This window comes from Haemaphysalis longicornis, unplaced genomic scaffold (genome assembly GCF_048455015.1).
Source record: "Haemaphysalis longicornis isolate Haplotype H1 unplaced genomic scaffold, Haemaphysalis longicornis Haplotype H1 scaffold_1, whole genome shotgun sequence".
In the NCBI taxonomy this organism is placed as follows: domain Eukaryota; kingdom Metazoa; phylum Arthropoda; class Arachnida; order Ixodida; family Ixodidae; genus Haemaphysalis; species Haemaphysalis longicornis.
In genome coordinates, this window is record NW_027526203.1 from 123,271,788 (window position 1) to 123,289,697 (window position 17,910).

The 17,910-nt window shown below is 48.0% G+C and overlaps 1 protein-coding gene across 3 annotated transcripts in view; it reads left to right on the top strand.

Annotated features, from left to right (window-relative positions):
- The first annotated feature begins 6,067 nt into the window (after positions 1–6,067).
- The window catches only part of Psi (P-element somatic inhibitor), a 51,555-nt gene continuing 39,712 nt past the window's right edge, over positions 6,068–17,910 (top strand). For 2 of the 3 annotated variants that reach the window (XM_077708008.1, XM_077708016.1), the window contains exons 1-5: positions 6,068–6,230; positions 7,295–7,391; positions 9,349–9,390; positions 9,715–9,751; positions 13,748–13,815. In XM_077708008.1, the coding sequence (XP_077564134.1) occupies positions 6,132–6,230; positions 7,295–7,391; positions 9,349–9,390; positions 9,715–9,751; positions 13,748–13,815 (343 nt within the window). In that variant the 5' untranslated portion in view covers positions 6,068–6,131. The remainder of the gene's footprint in view (positions 6,231–7,294; positions 7,392–9,348; positions 9,391–9,714; positions 9,752–13,747; positions 13,816–17,910) is intronic. The other variant, XM_077708020.1, reaches the window with a different exon arrangement.

Consider the following 17,910-nt stretch of genomic DNA (forward strand, 5'->3'; position numbering starts at 1 on the left):
CCTGCCCACATCTCTCTGGCGTCTCTCCAGGAACTCTCTCATCCCCGTTGAGAGGCATAGAACTGCGTTGGCGTATGTCAACCCCGGGACCGCCACCATCTTCCACAGCGCCCGCAAGACTTCGTACTGGTTGAAGGTCCACAGCGCAGCGCTGCCAAGGTTGTTCGTTTTGGCCTTGTGCGTTTCTTAAAGGGAAGCTTCCAAATGGTTCAAATATTCCAGCTAATATTCAACAAATAAACAGAAGCTTTTTGGCAAGGCCGCATAACCACCTTCTGGCCTAAAATAATGCAGAATTGCGAGCAAGAATATCTGTAATAAAGGTCCGTGTCCCGAAAGGTCCGTCACCGTCCGTGTTTCAGAAAAGACCGTACCGCAACGCCCTGTACCGAAAAGACCTATAGACGGCTAATAGGTTCGGGGGGGAGGAGGAGAAAAGGGCCCGACTGGCGTGGGGTGCCGAGTCCGACACCTTATCGGGCCCGAAAAAAAAAAAAATCACAGCAACATTATTTCAGGGCGTAACTGCATTTTTACGATGGAGATGTAGGGCAGGCCAATGCGTTGAGGTCCACCATCAGTTCTGGTTTTGGCCGCTCCTAGTCCGCGCGAAACATTTTTCCGCCCAAAGGCGACTTTCCCCTAGTTCCCTCAGTTCAATTCAGTCCCTCAGGCCGCGACAACGACGATCCCCCGCGCAGTCCTTCACCCCCTTTCACGTATTTGCAAACTGATTTTCAGCAATAGTCCCGCTCTGGCGGGCGGCGACAAGTTTTAACTGCTGTGTTGTATGCCGTACCGTGCATATATCGCACAGTGGGCTGCTTGTCGACCGTGCAGGCAGATGCTTGCCGCGGTCGCGCGTGTAGCGGGCGTTTGTGCCCGCAGAGACGCTCCGTGTTTTTCAGCGTCTTGTAAACGACGCGCTATATCTACAAACTCAGCTAAGCTCGTGTAACGGACGACGATCTACATTCGTCCGTGTCACCGGTGCAGGATGAATACGCCGTGCCGCAGGTGCAGGAGCGCCGCGCGCAACCGCGTTTCCCCCAGAGCCGGGAACGCTGATTGGCTGCAGCATTTAACGGCGCCCACCAATAGCGCAGCCGTACTGTTCAGAGCTTCGTGCGTCACAGGGTGCGTCACAAGCAGTCTGTCGCACGTCAGAGCGCGGCAGTGTGGCGGCAAGAAAGCGGTAGGTGGGCAAGGAAAGAAATAAATGATCTTTGTTGCGTGTTTGTGCGGCCCCTGCTTTACGCAGAGGTGTAATATTTGGTATACATTGTCGGGAAGAGGTATTCTAGCGATTGCGTCATTGAAATGGCGACCTTGAGAAGCCTATTTAGGGCCCCAGGAGCCATGACGAGAAAACACAAGTTTGGTTCATTCGAAAGATTGCCTCGTTAGAACCATACTGACACCACTTATAACGCGAATTTCGGTCAAATAAGCTACTTAATTAGGAAAAAAGGGAATGGCTATGCGACCCACTAGCTCATTTCCCGCAACTTCCACAACATAAGCCCACTTCCACAACATAAAGTACGAACATGGAGACTCCTTCGAACGGGAGCCTTCCCGACGAGATCCCTTCTCCATCACATTCACCCGTCATAATTCCCCTTTACTGAATGTCCCCTTTGTGGTGCGTATGCACCACTCACCCATTGCATGTGGGAATGCCCTCGAGATTCTTTCCCCCCAATCACCAGCAGCGAGCAGTGGGAGGAGGCGCTGGGCATCTCCGACCTGATCACCCAAGAGCAGTGGTTGAACGAGCTGCTTCAGTCGCCACCAGCCTGGTGGCCACCCGGTCTCCTTCACCCATCTGTTCCTAAGAAAGCTTCTCTCTCTCTCTCTCTCTCTCTCTCTCTCTCTCTCTCTCTCTCTCTCTCTCTCTCTCTCTCTCTCTCTCTCTCTCTCTCTCTCTCTCTCTCTCTCTCTCTCTCTCTCTCTCTCTCTCGTAATTACGTTTGCGAATACGTTTGGCACTCCAGGGGTAAGTGACCTTGATTCTTTGGCACTCCAAAAAATCAAGGTATTCGCGAATCAATGTATTCGCGAATACGTAATTACGTTTGCGAAGAATGTCAAATGGCAAAATTGATGCTTAAGTTAACGTAAATTTCAATTTTGCCCTTTGATACTCTTCGGTGCCTTAACCAGTTTCATGGACCAAACGTATGCCGAAAGGGCGCCTTTTCGCGAACTTGATTATCTTTGCCGCACTCAAACTTTTTGAGAGGGTGCTAGCTGGGACACTGTACCGGGCGACAACGTTAATTTTTCTCGCCGGCGGAGATGGCACCTGAAATGGCGAGCTTGCCTTGAAAAGGCAAAACTTTTCGTTTTCTGGCAGCATAACTCATCACCGACGAACCTACACCTCAGAAAGCAGTGGAGAAGCGCGGCTACACAGACAGGCGGGCTTAACACCTAACCGGCACCACACTCGAACTTTAAACGCACGGTAGTGCGCGGTGCGAGCAAAGTTCGATAAATTAGTGCATAATCTCCATCCAGTTTTTCAGAAAACGTACAAAAAACAATGACTCATCAGCGTAGTGAATTCGTTACATCAGGGCAATTGTCGCCATGCCTTCGTCGGTTTAAATAAGGCTGGAAACATCAGTTTCATCGGTTTCAATGGGGAATTGAAAAACTTTGTTAAATCCAGGAATTCGTTACGCACAGGTTCGTTACGTCCACGCTTAACTGTAATTGACATGATTCCTTTTTTTCCCCTTTTGTGCCTTGCAGATATTGTGCTAACTCAATGTCAGAATTCTTTACACAGGCAAGGGGGAGACGATTAGGAAGTATTCGCCCCTGAAAATCAGCCGAAAGGGCAAGAAACCAATATTTAGTATCGAATTACGCGAACTTTGTTTAACATCCCGATTCGCATTCGTTGTAGAAAAATTTGATACCATATTTTTCCTATTTTCATCTGCGGCTCAAGGACACGAAGCATCCGAAAAATGGGGAGAGGGGGGAGGGGGGTGGGATCGAGCTTTTCAGAGAGGTAATTTGAAACGAATCATCCAATCACAGTGTCACCCTGTTACGAAACTGCCCATTACCGACTGGCCTGTGAAGGAGTCTGGGACATTTCGGTGAAGCACGTTTCGGCGCACGGACTTGCCCATCTTTCCGATGCACGGACTTCTCGGTTCACAGGCATTTCAATGCGAAAGCTTTTTGATGAACAGATTTGGTTGATTGATTATGCGGTAATTAGCGCGTCGACGCTACTCAGGCGACGAGGCGCGCCGTAGTGGAGGGCTCCGGATTAATTTTGTCCACCTGGGGATCTTTAACGTGCGCCTAAATCTCGTACACAGCCTGGGCGTTTTTGCTGTTCGCCTCCATCAGAAAAGCGGCCGCCGCGGTCGGGAAACACTCGTGTGCTCCGGTGGAAGACGACGACGACGGTAGAAAAGGACGACGAAGCGTTTGAGAACGCAAGCCGTGCGCGTGCAGTTTTGTGGAATGAGCGGTAATAAGACAATGCCAGCGATGCGTTGTCTCGTTCCTGTCCATGGGCGTCGGTAGGATTTTGTCTTGAGGGGGGAAACCCACTATACTGAGGGGGAAGAGGTAGATGACGAGGGGGCCGGGCACACACACACACTCACACCCGCTTTTTTTTTTTTTTATCTAGAAACGCTTCTAGAAACGGCCACGGATATCTCGGTCTGCTGAGAGAAAGGACATAAGCAACATCAGTGATTTATACACACCCCCCTAACACCCCCCCAACCCCCCCCCCCCCCCCAGAAGGACTTCGACACCCCCACAAAAAGATTCCACAACAACAAGCACCCTGCCTAGGGATTTATACAACACCCCCCCAAACATCCCACCGACACCCCCCCCAAAATCGAAATTCTGCATAAACCCCTGAGCAACATAAGGCAATATCCGCTCAACCTCATAAGGCCGCTGTTCGAACGCTCCCTCTCCGCGCCAAACGCGGTCGTGACAGGAAACTTTACGCGGAGTGCGCGCTGTGCCAGGCCGATGGACCCGTTACCGGAATGCTGTCTGGCGCTGACATCGTTGATATAGCTGTAGACGACGCAGCTGATCATGCGGACGACGCGGAGCCTCCAGAAGTGATTACAATGGCAGAAACAACAAACATGCTGCGCCTGCTTCGCAAAAAGATGGAATGTAGCGGTGGCGACCAACAATTGATGCGATACATCGAAAAGCTCGAGTACGCATTTATGGGATGCAGATGCGAAAGCAAAACAGGCGAGCATCACGCAGTTATTTCTTCCGCAATAATAAAAATTTGTCTTTCCTGCGAATTATTTTGCCTGTATTACGAAAGCTCCCCTGGGCAGTGGAGCTTTTGTTAGCAGCACTAGCGCTTATTTCAGTGACCTGGCCACAAATTTTCGGCATTTCACTCAACTCGAAACTTCGCTTATCTCGAAATTTGAGCTAATTTTACGACTTTGAATTAGCGAGAGATTACTGTATATCAAGAACGTTCGTGTTCAGGATGCGCATAAAAAATGAGAAAGTATATTTGGGGAAGGGAGGGAGGGGGGGATAAGGTGGTCGGGTCGATAATTTTATGTCGGATTGTATTACTATAAAATTTGCACAAGCGGAGTTAGAACGCTCTGCGTCTACTTTCTAAATCAGCTGCTCAAAGGTGCGGGTTCGATTGCCGGCCGCGGCGGCCGCTTTTCTGATGGAGGAGAACGCGAAAAACGCCCGTGTGTTCGAGATTTAGGCGCAAGTTAAAGATCCTCAGGTGGTCAAAATTAGGCCGGAGCCTTCCACCACGTACGGCGCGCCTCATCGCCTGTGCAGCGTCCGCGCGTTAAACGTTATATCAATCAATAAATTAGAGGCGCAAGTGCGAGACTCCGCAGCGAGCAGCGCAAATCTTGCTTTGCGCAGGCTGGGAGAGCTGATGCCAGGAAGCGGCGGAACAATGGGGGAGGCCGCCGGTCAGGCCGCTCTAAAACTTCTAGTACACTGTATACCGAAAACGGTCGTGAAAGCGGACGTGAAGTGTAGGTAGAAAATGTGCGCGCACCTCTCTCCCCGCATGTCCACAGTATAGTGCCTAGAATATTTTAACCAGAGGTTGGTTTTTACTCGGAACATTGCTGGCGCTAGGCGGGACAAGGACGAGGATTTACACACACAAATGAAGCGCACACTACCAACTGATTTATTAATCACAACAACACAACTTATAAAGAAAAATGCAGATGACGTGACAGGAAGAGAATCAATCTCGATGAAAATGTATGCAATTTTCGTCATGCGCATGCGTTTGCATACGAACTGTCAAGTCTATAGTTCCGTCTCTGTTGTCGACAATGAAATCGATGGCGAACTGATACAGTCTTTGCCCTGGGGCTGAGACTTGCTTGCACATATTTTTATGTTCTCTGAGTCGTTCGTTAACGCAGCGTCCAGTTTGGCCTATGGAAGCCTTCCCGCACGACATAGGTATCCTATAGAAAATCCCGGAGCAGCATGCGACAAACTTACTCGTGTGGTTAACGCTACATCCTGTTTGTTTAGCATCTCTGTGTGTGTAAATCCTCGTCCTTGTCCCGCCTAGCGCCAGCAATGTTCCGAGTAGAATATTCTAGGCACTATACCCACAGGGTGATCGTAACGAAAGCTTTGCATTGCAAGTCTTGCGCAAAAATAAAAAAAAGTAATTGTGTCGTTTAAGCATGCCTGAAATATGCTCTTTGGCAAAAAAAAATTCTTGCCTATTTTTTATTAGTAAGGCTTTAACCAGAGGGATCAAAGCAAATGTTCAGTTTAGAAGCTTTCAAATTGTGCCGCCAAGTCGTTGCGCGCTACTTCACCCTCAAAAGGGTGATACAGCGTGTGTTCAAATTTTTTGCTGAAGTAATTTACAACTACCAGAAAACAAAGGAATATACATAAAAAATTTGAATTTGCTTCTAACAGCATAAAACAGTGCTTGTGAAAAGGCAATACATTGAGTGGTTGTTTTTTTTTTTGCCGCTTGGTGACCAACTAGCGCTTCAATCGCTGCTGCCTCTTTCGTCTCAGTTTTTCTTTCGACGTGGATCAAGAAGTCACGTGACGAAGGTGTGACCGCCATTTTGAGGTCTTGCAGCATGTCGGATTTCACCGCGGTTGCGCCGCCACAATCAAATATTTCTAGTGGGTACGATCCTAGTGCAGCGTTCGCGGATGCTGTGCAAAGGGCGCGACAGGTGAGTCGTTCGACGTTTTTGAGGTAATTCGGGTTCTTAGGCGCCCAGGGTATCGTCGCCCGGGCCGCGGTTCCTACTGGGGGAAGGGGGGGCACCTCATTGTCTCGCGCCGGGCGCGTGCATCGTGGCATTCCAGCTGCCTGGAGTACGAAAATGCAGCGGAAAAATAGGCTCTTACTTGGATCCCTACGCCCCCGCCGCCCTGAAGGACAGCAGTGCTGTCTAAGGTGCTGATTGAAGTTATACTTTGCGATATGGGAGTACTATTTGTGGCGCCGCTGAGGTAGGCCTAGTTGCGGCGGCGTGGTGCGCGGCGTAGCTTGCTGCAGCCGCAAGTTGCCGCCGCAGCCGTATTTCGATACCGGCGAAGAGCTTTGTCCCGTAGTAAAAGTGATCGTATGATGGGTAGAAGTGTAACGAAGCGTTGCTGAACTTCCTGAGAAGGTCGTTGGCGCTGGCAAGCAAACGTGGCGTTTTTTTGTTAGGTGTATGATGGTATAAAAAAAACCATACCCAGCGTCTTGAATCGGTTATGCACTCGGCATAAAAAAACATTGCACGAGATTTCCTGTTGCCATCTGTCCTCTTCTGCGCCTGTGCCGGTGAAAAAAAAAAATCATTTTTTTCGCTTTTGCCGTATAAAACCAAGCGCCGTGAAAGGAAAATCTGCCGGGTCGTTGTTCTCGCGATTTTGGATCTATTCTGGTTGAAAAGCGCGAAAACAAATCCCCTTAAGCGCCGCAACTTCCGAGGACTAACTATTAGCCTATGCTTTGTCCGTGCTGGCGCCATCTTCGCGCGCTGACATCGTACGCAGCTAATGGCCCCCTTTAACTGTGCAACTCATGCAGTGCCGGCATCTTCGTTCTTGTGAGCGCGATCTGCGACCTTTTTTCTACCCCCCCCCCCCCCACCGTTTTTTTTCGTCTGTCGTGTCCGGCTGCGGAATCAAACGGCGGGGCCCGTTGGATAGCGTGGCTTTTTTTTTTGTTGTTGCTCGTTTCCGTTCCTTTTATCATGCGCGATAGGGCCGGTTTTCACACGAGTGGCTGCGCTCTGTGCAGATCGCTGCAAAGATTAACCCCCCATCCAATTCGGAAGCAGGAGCCATACCTGGCGGCGGAACCAAGAGGCCCCTAGAGGATAGCATGGACAGAAATGGTAAGCTCCTCGTGGTTTGCCTTTGTGCGTCCGTCGTGCGTTATCGGCGCGAATCCGATCGGCCTTGAACGGTGTGTCGCAAGCCGCACTCTTCAAGTGAACCAGTCCAACGGCGCTGCTGCCACGTGGCGGCCCCCGTGTACTGCCGGTGCGTGCGGACCTGATTTTACGTTGCATACGTACGATTCAAAATAATCCGGAGCCCCTCTGTTCACGCCGACGACGTTCGTCCGAGCGTGAAATTAAAATATTGAATTCTGTAGTATTGTGGGCATCTCTAAATGAACAAACCTTGCTGCCCAAGACAAACAATTTGCGGGTTCAGCAAAATTTTCAGCTGTACAGAGTGCAACCTCGAGGGCACTCTGTGCCCTGGAGGTTGCTGTGGCAATGGTTAACTAATGGACGGTGTTACAAGGGAAAGTGTGGCATTTAAAATCCTTAGAAAGCTCGAGTACTGAGTTTTCCCTTGTGGCTCCCATACATAGCTTGCACTGAGTCACTGTAGCTGCCATGTTGGAGCACTGATTGAACAGCAGAAAGTTTATCTGCCGCTCTTATCTCGAGCAGCACTGGGAAAGCTGCGAGCAGCACTCCAGAAAGGGCTGTGGTGAGGTCACATGCAAGCTCTGTATATAAGGCTTCAGCACAGTTAACCGATTCATTTGCAGTTTGCGTTGGCCTAATGAGAAGTGAACACTTTCTAATAAGTTGATGGCTTCTTGCGATTGAGTTTCAAAGTTTTTACCGCAGACGCAGTTTTTGTTCTGTTATTTTGAAATTTGTAGAGTACCGGGAATATGCTGCAAGTGGTATTTTTGTAATGGTCCTACACGAGTGTTTGCAATGCTACTGTTCGTGAAGGGCCATTTCACAGGAAGAAAAATTAACCTTTGGTGCATGGAATTTGATGTTTTTCTTAGCAGTGGGTGGTACTCCCAGCAACTGTATTTCTCAAGGAAGTTAGCTCTGGATGCTATAAGTTGCCACCATTAATATTCAGTTGCCAAGAAGTGACCCCAGGGCTGATGCCAAAATGGCCAGCATTTGTCCAAGTGGTTACCATTTTTATGGGTGATGCTAATGCGTCGAATGTGTGTGCCAGGCTTTTTTGTTAGGATTTTTCCAGCATTCATGGTGGGGGCTAGTGATTAGGAAATTGTTGTAAAGAATGAAGTTTGGAATGGTTCTTGTGTGGCGAGTATTGTATGCCGCAATTATTGAATTTTCTCTACACAGAAGTTCGGTGGAACTGGGCAGCAGCACTGTTGTGGGAAACACGCAGGGGTAACTGCAGCAAGGGCTCATGGAGAGCAGCAGGCTTAACTCTGTAGTTGCAATTACCTAGTTGTGTGAGTGACAAACAAGTGACAAGTCTGCAGTGGGAGGCCCTGGTAACAGCACTCGTTTCTTTTCAGCCTGTTGCTCTCCAAAAATCACCTTGACCCTAAATGGGTTGCATGTGTTATGGGAGCTGTATGTTTGAGATCAGCAGAGGGGTTTTGCAGTGTACTTGCTCCTGCAATGTGAGGGCTTTGGTAACATCACTGATGTATATGCCGAGCTGTCTTCTGCTGGCACTCGAGGTGCCTTTACTGGGCCAGCTGTTGCAATGGGGAAAGGCCAGAATGCCCGTTCTTTGGCGGTCAGTTTTTCTGCGTTGAAAGGGTTCCAGTGAACTCGTGGGGTGCGGCTGGCTGTGGTTCTTTTGCCAGTCAGCAGCTTCTGCTGAGTTCAGGGTGGACCCAGTGTGCACTGGCTAGAGCCCCTCAGTGCCCTGTTGTATGGCCGAGGGGTGTAATGACGGTGCAAAAGCAAGAGCTCCGGAGTGTTTTCGCTAGCACCCCAAGGGCCGCATGGCTCGGTGAGGGGGGTTAGATAGTAGCACTCCGACACGTGTCTCCTTCTGCTCCTGCTGAATGGCCCGAAAACGTACGCTTGCTCTCTCTCCTTTCAGATGGCTCACCTGACGCCAAGAAACTGGCCGCCGTAAATGACCGTGAGTGGCGGCTCATAGTTCACCCCCACCTTTGGCTTGCTGGGTTCTTCGTTTCCTGCGGCTCGCGAATTCCCTGGGCTTGCTTCTGTGGGGTGGTGTACGTGCGGTACAAAAGGAACCCATCTTGTGCACGGCCCGCTTTTTTTGGTCTTTGGGTTCGGTAGCCTTGCCTGGTAATTCCCGCTGCAGGTGAATGGTATTGCAAGAACCTCTCGAATGCCACCCTCTTGCTTGCCTTTGCCCCGTGGGATCTGTGTGTGTGCATTCGTGGCATGCGTACGCGTTCAAGTGTTTTGATTTGCTGCTCTCCCCCGTTTCTTGTAGCCTTTGGAGCCCAGTTGGCGGCACTGGCTCAACAGAGGTGAGTGACCGACTTATTATCCCCCCACCGTCTGTGCCGTGTTGTCACATTCGTAGGTGTGTAGTGGGGTTTCGTGTGGCCATCATTGGGTGAGCACTGCGTTTTCTCGTTCAATGCTCGGGAGTGCAGATTCCCTGGCCAAACGTGCTCGTGCTGGCCGAGCTTGGCTTGCCTCGCGTGTGCAGGGAGTGACGCGCATCCTGTTGTTGTGGGACACCTGGCTCTAGCGGCAGAACATAAAAGGGCCATCTGTTACTAGGCTCGGGAACTTGGGCCAAACGTTGGCCGCTTCAGTTGGTTGAAGTTTAGTCCGAGTTGTTTGTCTGCCGCTCAGTTTTTGGCGTTCTTCCTTGTGTGTGTGGCTGTCTGAGCGCTTCTGCATGGTCTCGTGCCCCGGGCCACTCTCTGGTTGGCACTGTGGGTAAGGAAAACCGTGCGACATCAAAGCTGGGGCAATGAGAAGGGCACCCCCCATTGGGGCCTGCCACGGTTGATGCCTCCGACATGGCCTTTAAAGGCCGACTGCAAGCAAATGTTTTTTTGCCCAAATTGTAATCCGCATAAGTTGAGTATGCAGTAAAACTCACCATGGCGAAGGGTTAGCCAGATACCCACTTAGTGCAATAACTGGAACCATTCAAAGTAGCACCTGGCGGAGAGTCGCCGAAACAAGTTCTGAACGGTCTGTGACAGAAATGAGGAACTTGTCCCATGGAGCTCGCGCTTGTCTGGTTACTGCACAGAGATGAGTTTCCCTGGGATTTCTGCGACACAGCCGCGCTGGCCCACCGTAAGCACCATACGTTTTCAAACTAACTGCATTGGTAGCAATACCCACAATTTTTTAGAAGCCAACAAACTATGCGCGTGCTTGCGATGTTTCTGGAGTTAGCAAGCCCTTCTTACTTGAAAATATTCTTACTTGTAAAAATGGTGTGAAAGGCACATTTGCTTGTCCATTTATCATTCCTGTTGTATCTGCCACAGAAAATCCTATAAAACCTTGACCACTTGCACTCCCGCGGGCAAATTTGCTGTATCTTGGCTGGCCCCACTCCATATCTAACCCTTAGACACCTCCAAAAGTTAGACTACCTAACTCTGGCTGTTCTACATGCCAGTAGAAACATTTAGTGCTACCTTTTCCTCCCTCACTAAGTGAACTAAAACCAGCCTTGCTCATGTTCACAAATATATCCGCACAAAGATCGGCCGTCGTCTTCGCGAAGTGTAAAAGCTAACTGCTCCTCTGCTAAATGATAAATTGCATTATTTTATTAGAGGCTTAAAGGACTTACTTTCGTAGAGTGTTAAGTTTACTTTACCTAAAACTAAAATGTTATATGCACATGTCCCTGGTGAAACTAATTGGGGTCCATAGGTAATTTTTCAGCGCTTCAATGCCTCGTTTAGCTTTGGAAGGTACCATACGCTTGCAAACTGATTTTGCAATTCAATTCCTGGTGTACAGTGAGGTGAAAGTCGTTGAACAAATATTCGCAAATGCGCATCAAAAACAGTTCAGCATTGATCGCCGCTCGTGCGTGGTTCGTTCATTTTCTTCTGGTGTCCGCATTTTTCTTGTGCCTTAAAACCTTTAATCATGTCACACCAACTGGTGCATACCGAGCTGTTGCTGTTTTCCCTGTTTGGCACACATCGAGGTGACTCGCATTGCAATGTGCACCTTGCAGGCCAACTGGCTATAGTTCATAAATTCTCTTCAGGTATGCAGTTTCGGGCCTATGTCAGTTTGCAATGCTGGACCACAAGATTGGCTGAAATAACTTTTTCTTTTGGTCTGACTGTTCTGCAGGTGATAGTGTTTAATTTTACAGCCGTCGTTGGTCGGATTTCCAAACCTTGCGCAAAAAAGAGTGCCAGAAACAGTGCTCCTGTTTAATTTTACAGCCGTCGTTGGTCGGATTTCCAAACCTTGCGCAAAAAAGAGTGCCAGAAACAGTGCTCCTGTTTAATTTTACAGCCGTCGTTGGTCGGATTTCCAAACCTTGCGCAAAAAAGAGTGCCAGAAACAGTGCTCCTGTTTAATTTTACAGCTGTCGTTGGTCGGATTTCCAAACCTTGCGCAAAAAAGAGTGCCAGAAACAGTGCTGCTGTGACGCTGACAGAAAAGTGACACTGTTGTGATTTGACTTGCTCTTCCTTTACCTTGCCCATGCAATACTGGCAGCAGTATTCAGCTTTGCAAGGTGGTACGAAAACGAGCTAATTGAAGCGATTAGCCTACAAGCGCACTTTGTCTGGACTGCAGAACGGAGGAAGCATGAAGATCCCCTTAACATGAGAAGGAAAACATCCTTGTTTGAAATGTAGCGGGGTGGTAACCCCGCTACCCTGTAGTTGCAATGGCAAAGAAACTACTGCTTAACCCTTTCACTGCCACTTTTGAGATAACTGAGATGAAAAAAAATATTGCGGACGTGTCGCGACATTTATTTAAACGCAACTTAAATGTGTAGATTGCGTCGAATAAATTTTAGAGAACTGATAAAGCCCATGTTTCTTCATCTGGTCGCTGTGGCTTATCTCAGCGGCACAGCACCGTTGGCTGTGGCGAGTCGGATGCAACCAAAGCTGCGAGGTGCCCCTGTGCATTCTTTAAAAAACATCTGACTAAAATTGTTTTCCAAACACCTAGACATCCTAATTAGTGGGTAGTTATTTTTGTAAATACGAAAGTGTTAATTTGTTAGATAAGGGGCACTTGTTGGAACACTTTGTTTGGATAAGGTAATCCTCACTAAAGCGTCGCAGAGCATTGTGGCGCACTAAGAGCCTAAAAGTTCTGCCAAACGAACCTGAAAAAAAAAAAAAAAGAAAACCCAGCAGGGAATGAGGATCACTTACAAAATAAACTCAACAATGAAAGGGTTAAACAATTAATGTAAAAGCTTTGGCTTTGCAAAGGGGAAGTTGAAATACAGTGTTGTCTGAAAACTACACTGGTTCCAGCGAATGGCGTAGCTTTGTGTTCAGTCTCCTCGGGGTCTAAAATCCAATTGTCCAAAGTTCAGATAATCTGTGCCACTACTTGAAGCAAAAATTGCGGATTACCGTATTGACACTCGCACTTCCAAAGCCACTTTTTTGTGTTAGTGGTGCACAAGTGTGTTTGTTAGCAGCGGCAAACGGTCATTGCTGCATGAAGTGTGTGAAACATGCTTGCTTGTTGGCTTCGTGACCTACACAGGTTTGCTCGTTTTCTGAAGTAAGTATTTGCCTTTTCTGCATACCAGAATTTGCCTGTAAAGTTTACAAAAGACTGTCATCAAAGAGCTCCTTGAAAGGCCTTCGTTTGGCGTTGGCAGTGTGGCCAAATGGGGTGGGGCTCCTCCTCACTCTTGCTGCGGCACTGGGCTGGTACTATGTTAGCTGCTGTCTGAGGGGACAACTGCAATGTGTTCTGTTCATCTGGAGTTTCGTTGAATGCTGGAGAGGCATATGGGGGGGGGGGGGGGGGACGGAACGCTTGTGACATTCCGTTCAGCCAGATTTCATGTTCCATTAGTTCTTAACATCTTTTTGGCGCATACTACTTGGCTTCATCAATTGCAGCCAGTTCCCCCTTGACTGTACGTGCCCTGCACAGACATGCGGGATTAGGAGAAGAGGAGGGGGGACATGAGCTAATGGGAAGAGTGTTGCCATGGAGCAGTAAGGAAGAGCTTTCTTTGTTTGGGCACTCTAGCCCTGGTTTGCGTGTGTGGTGTTCTTGCACTCCAGATGTGTGGCTGCGAGTCATTTTCTTCTGGCAGGAACAATAACGCTGAAAGTTTAGCTGACCAAGCTGTCTGCGCGACATTGGCGGAGCTCGTTATAGCGTGGGTTAATTGCGTCTGGAAATGCAACGTGGGGCTGCTGCTGCAGTAGCCCCCAACTTGCGTTTGTATGTTGGAGCTGAACGTGACATTGGAATGCATGTGTGTTGCGTCTGGTGGAGAGCTGTGTGGTGACCCCGGAGCCCTTGTTGTGCAGGGGATCCCTGGCAAGCGCCGCACCGGCTGTTGAAGAGTGGAGTGTACCCGACAAAATGGTTGGACTAAGTGAGTGATTTCCATTCGATTGTTCTCCTGTCCTGGGCCCTTAGTGGGGAGCAGCTTCGGGTGTCGTGCCCCAGCTGGCAGTGAATGGTTCATTCGGGTCCCGGACCCTTCAAAAGCATGTTCGGAAGGCTTTGAAAGTCCTGGAATATTACGAACCCTTGACGATCCTTGAGAATTACGAACCCTTGACGATCCTTGAATTTACCTTCTAATGAGCTTTCTTGAGCTCAAATGTAACAGACAACGAAATTAGTGCTTGGCCGGGGATTTTAACCTACCAAACAGACTGGATTTCTTTATCGACCGGTAACAAGGATGCTACTAGTAGCGAAAAGCTGTTTGAAATAGTGATCAATCATAATCTTAACCAAGTTGATCAACAGGACACTAGAGTAACCTCGCAGTCCCAGTCACTGCTGGACCTGGTATTCCTTTCGGGCACTATGGAGGACTTTAGTGTCGCGGTCGAAGAAGGAACAAACTGATTTCGGTTGAGATTCTATGTGGTACAAAACGTCGCAAACAACCCTTCGTTCGGGTGCCTGTTAGTGACTACGGCTGGGCAGATGACACGTCAATTTTAGATTTTTGGAAACTGCATTTGATGATTTCAAGTTAGCCTCTGAAAGCGAGCCAGTTGATTGTTTGTGGCAGAAATTAAAATCAATAATAAACAGCTGCATAGACAGGTTTGTTCCTATTCGATAAAAAAAAACGAAGAACACTAATCTCTGGATCACTGGATATTATACACACTGAACGCAAAGTAAAGAGATTACAGAAAGGACAAGGCCACTCTGAGGAGATTTCACAATTACGAGCAGCGTTAAAAATCCAAATTGCTACGTCAAAAAACGGTTTTTTAATGACTCATTCTGGTTGCTTGCACATTTCACCTAGAAAATTGTGGCTGTACATGAGCAAGCGGAAAGAAGGGATTGAACAAATCGCGGTTGGCTCCGATGTTTTAACTCAGAAACAAGATATAGCTAATCGTTTCAATCACTTTTTCCACTCTGTATTTACAAAGATGGCATTTACGGATGAAGATTATGAAATGGCCCATGCTTGCGCATGCGCCATGGATCCAGTTTCATTTGATCAAGCGGGCGTGTTTCAGCAGTTACTAAATTTGAACGAAAAGAAGGCTAATGGACCGGATGGAATACCAACTGTTTTTGAGGCGGTATGCGGAGTGGATGTCGTCTTATTTAGTCATCATCTTCAAAAAATTGCTCTTGACACATTCGCTCCCAAAAGACTAGCTGAGCGCCATTGTTAAACCAATATTTAAAGGTGGCGATAGGATGCTGTTTAGCAACGACAGGCCAGTATCTCTGATGAGTGTTTGCTGTAAGGTTTTTGAACATGCAAAAAACAATGGGCTAATATGTAGGCAACAGCCCGGGTGGGAAATGAAAATAAATTATCCTAAGACAACATATACGCATATAACAGAAAAACGTTCTACCATTTACCTACAGCATTAGACCTAATTACTTACCGCAGGTGTGTGCATTTAAATATTTGGGAGTGCATATTACGAGTGATTTGAAATGGCGCGCACATGTTGAGAAAGTATGCTGTGCCTCTTACAGAAGACTGCGTTTCTTGCATGCTAAATTACCGAATGCTACGAAAGACGTCAAGCTGCTTGCATATAAAACATTTGTGGGCCCTGTTTTAGAATATGCTTGTGCAGCCTGGAGCCCCCACCAAAAGTATTTAATGAACGAATTCGGATACTTTCCACACAGTTTATATGTTTGAAGTATAAAAGGACGGATTCAGTTACCAAGACGCTAACGGTTTGGAAACTGGAAACTAGACTACAAAAGCAACGCTTAAAATTATTCTCCCAGATATTACAAGGTAAGATAAAAATATATAAGACATTACGTATGCCCCCCGAATAAGCTCAGCAGCTGAATAAACTATGACGTGGCAGTTCCCCCTTTCGGTGCTCGCACGGACGTCTTTCGTAATTCGTTTTTTTCCTGATGTTATAGAAGCATGGAACACGTTGCCGCAACATATTGTTGAAAGTCGTGACATTAAGAAATTTGAATGTGCTCTTGATGTTTACTTCGTGCAGCAATGAATATGTGATTGTGTTTTTGTTATTAGTTGCCGAAAGCATCAATGTCTATTTGCTTTCCGTATCGTAATTCTAACAAGCTGTTGTGAGAAATCGTCTGACGAGAAAATGTTGGATCGATAGTTTTGCCAAGTGGTTCTCCGTGTTGAAGTGTTGGGGCTTCAATTCTCGTTTCGAGCCGACGTTCTTTTTTTCGGCTTCTAGCGTATGCTATACGCCTCGAGCGTGGCCTGTAGGGGCGCCACTGAAATCCCCCTAGCGGCCCGCTTCAAAAGCAGGCGCGGGAGTCCCCGACCCGCTCCGCCCTGTCGCCGTTGCTTTTGGGGCTCGTTCAAGACAGCAATTTACCGTTTGTTTGCGTTCGAAATACCGAATAACGTGGAGCAGGCACTCTGTTTGCAAGCGTGGTGTGTTCACGAGAGTATAAACATTTATGACGCGCTCTTAGTGAGATCTATATGAGCGCCGGGCGTGTGTCACAGGCCGGCGTCCCGAAGCCAGCATTTGCATGCAGCTGATTGCAATTCCGCTGCCCTGAAATTTAGTGGCAGTGTCTCCGTAAGCAGTGTTTCCTCCGATGGTCATGTTGTGGCCATACACACTATGATGTAAATCGACTTTGTGCACTTACAAAATCCAGTGGAGCAGTCATACTCCGACAGCACGCAAGTTACGCCTGCCAATATCACATATCAGATATTGATCAGTACCATGAACAAGCCAATGCGGCATAAATTTCACAAACATTGTACCAAAGAAGTACGATGGATAATGCAAAATTACACCCCGGAGTCAGCACACGACGACAAATTTAATGATGGGTCGTCTTGTCCCGAGGTGAGCGCTCGCAAGGATTCATCTGTTACATTTATTCTCCACGAGAAGCGCGAAGATGGGCTTATAGAGTAATCCGCGTCCGTGACCAAACTCTTCTTCGAAACATCGTCATATGACACAGGGACACTGCAGAATCTAGCATAAACCGAAATCAGAGACCCTTATCAGATACGACACTCTTCCAACGAGCCCGTGTGTACGAGATTTCGGCGCACGTTAAGGATCTCCAGGTGGTCAAAATTAATACGGAGCCCTCCACTACGGCGTGCCTCATCGTCTCCGTTGCGTCAGCGCGTTAAACCCTGCAATCAATCAATCAACTCTTCCAACGACACCTCGTATCGCTTGTGAACTGTCAACGCTGTATTCTTCAAAAAATGCGTCCGCCGAGTGATCAACCGTCCGTTGAAGACAAAAACAAACGAAAAGTCAACGCGCAGCTTGTGTGTGTGAATACTAAAACGTTCATTCGTTGATTTCGCTCCGCATTTGTAAACAACGATAGTTCAGCGTACTCCTCCCCCCCCCCCCTCCCCCCCCCCATGTCTAGCGAAAGAGTGCATTTCGCATCTAGTTGGTCTGGTGAATACTACCTTGCTCAAACAAACGTCTTTAGCATTTCAGAGGCTGCACTCGGTTTTTTTTTTTTTCATTCCCGTACGACTATTCTATTTATTCCTGACTTGCAGACCATTCATTTTACCGTGGTTTCATTAACATATACCTTGGTTCTTACTATAAGGCATGAGTGGGCACATATCGGACAATGCACAGCCTTTGAGTGTACTTAATATTTTCGCGTGGCTTATATTCCAATAAAAGGCACAAGTTTTTGTCAGCTATTGGGTTATCACATCCCCGAAACATATTTTTCTACGACGCACATATTCGAAGCAAAGCCGCATCTGTTGTCTGCGCTGCAAAACGAACCAACCTCTTACAGTGCCAATATCAGGTCTAAACGAGGCGACAATAAATAGAATTCACTTGTGCTGACGTGTTCGAAGCTGACCTCGGTGATATGCTGCTGCCGTCGCCGACGCCCGCAAGAGCGGCCAAGAAGCGCGCAGAACCGCCTCCCCGGGTATCTCTTGGCGTTAGAGCGCTCTACCAAGACGCAGCTGTTTTTTTAAGTGCCCTAAACTTGCAGTTAGCTTACA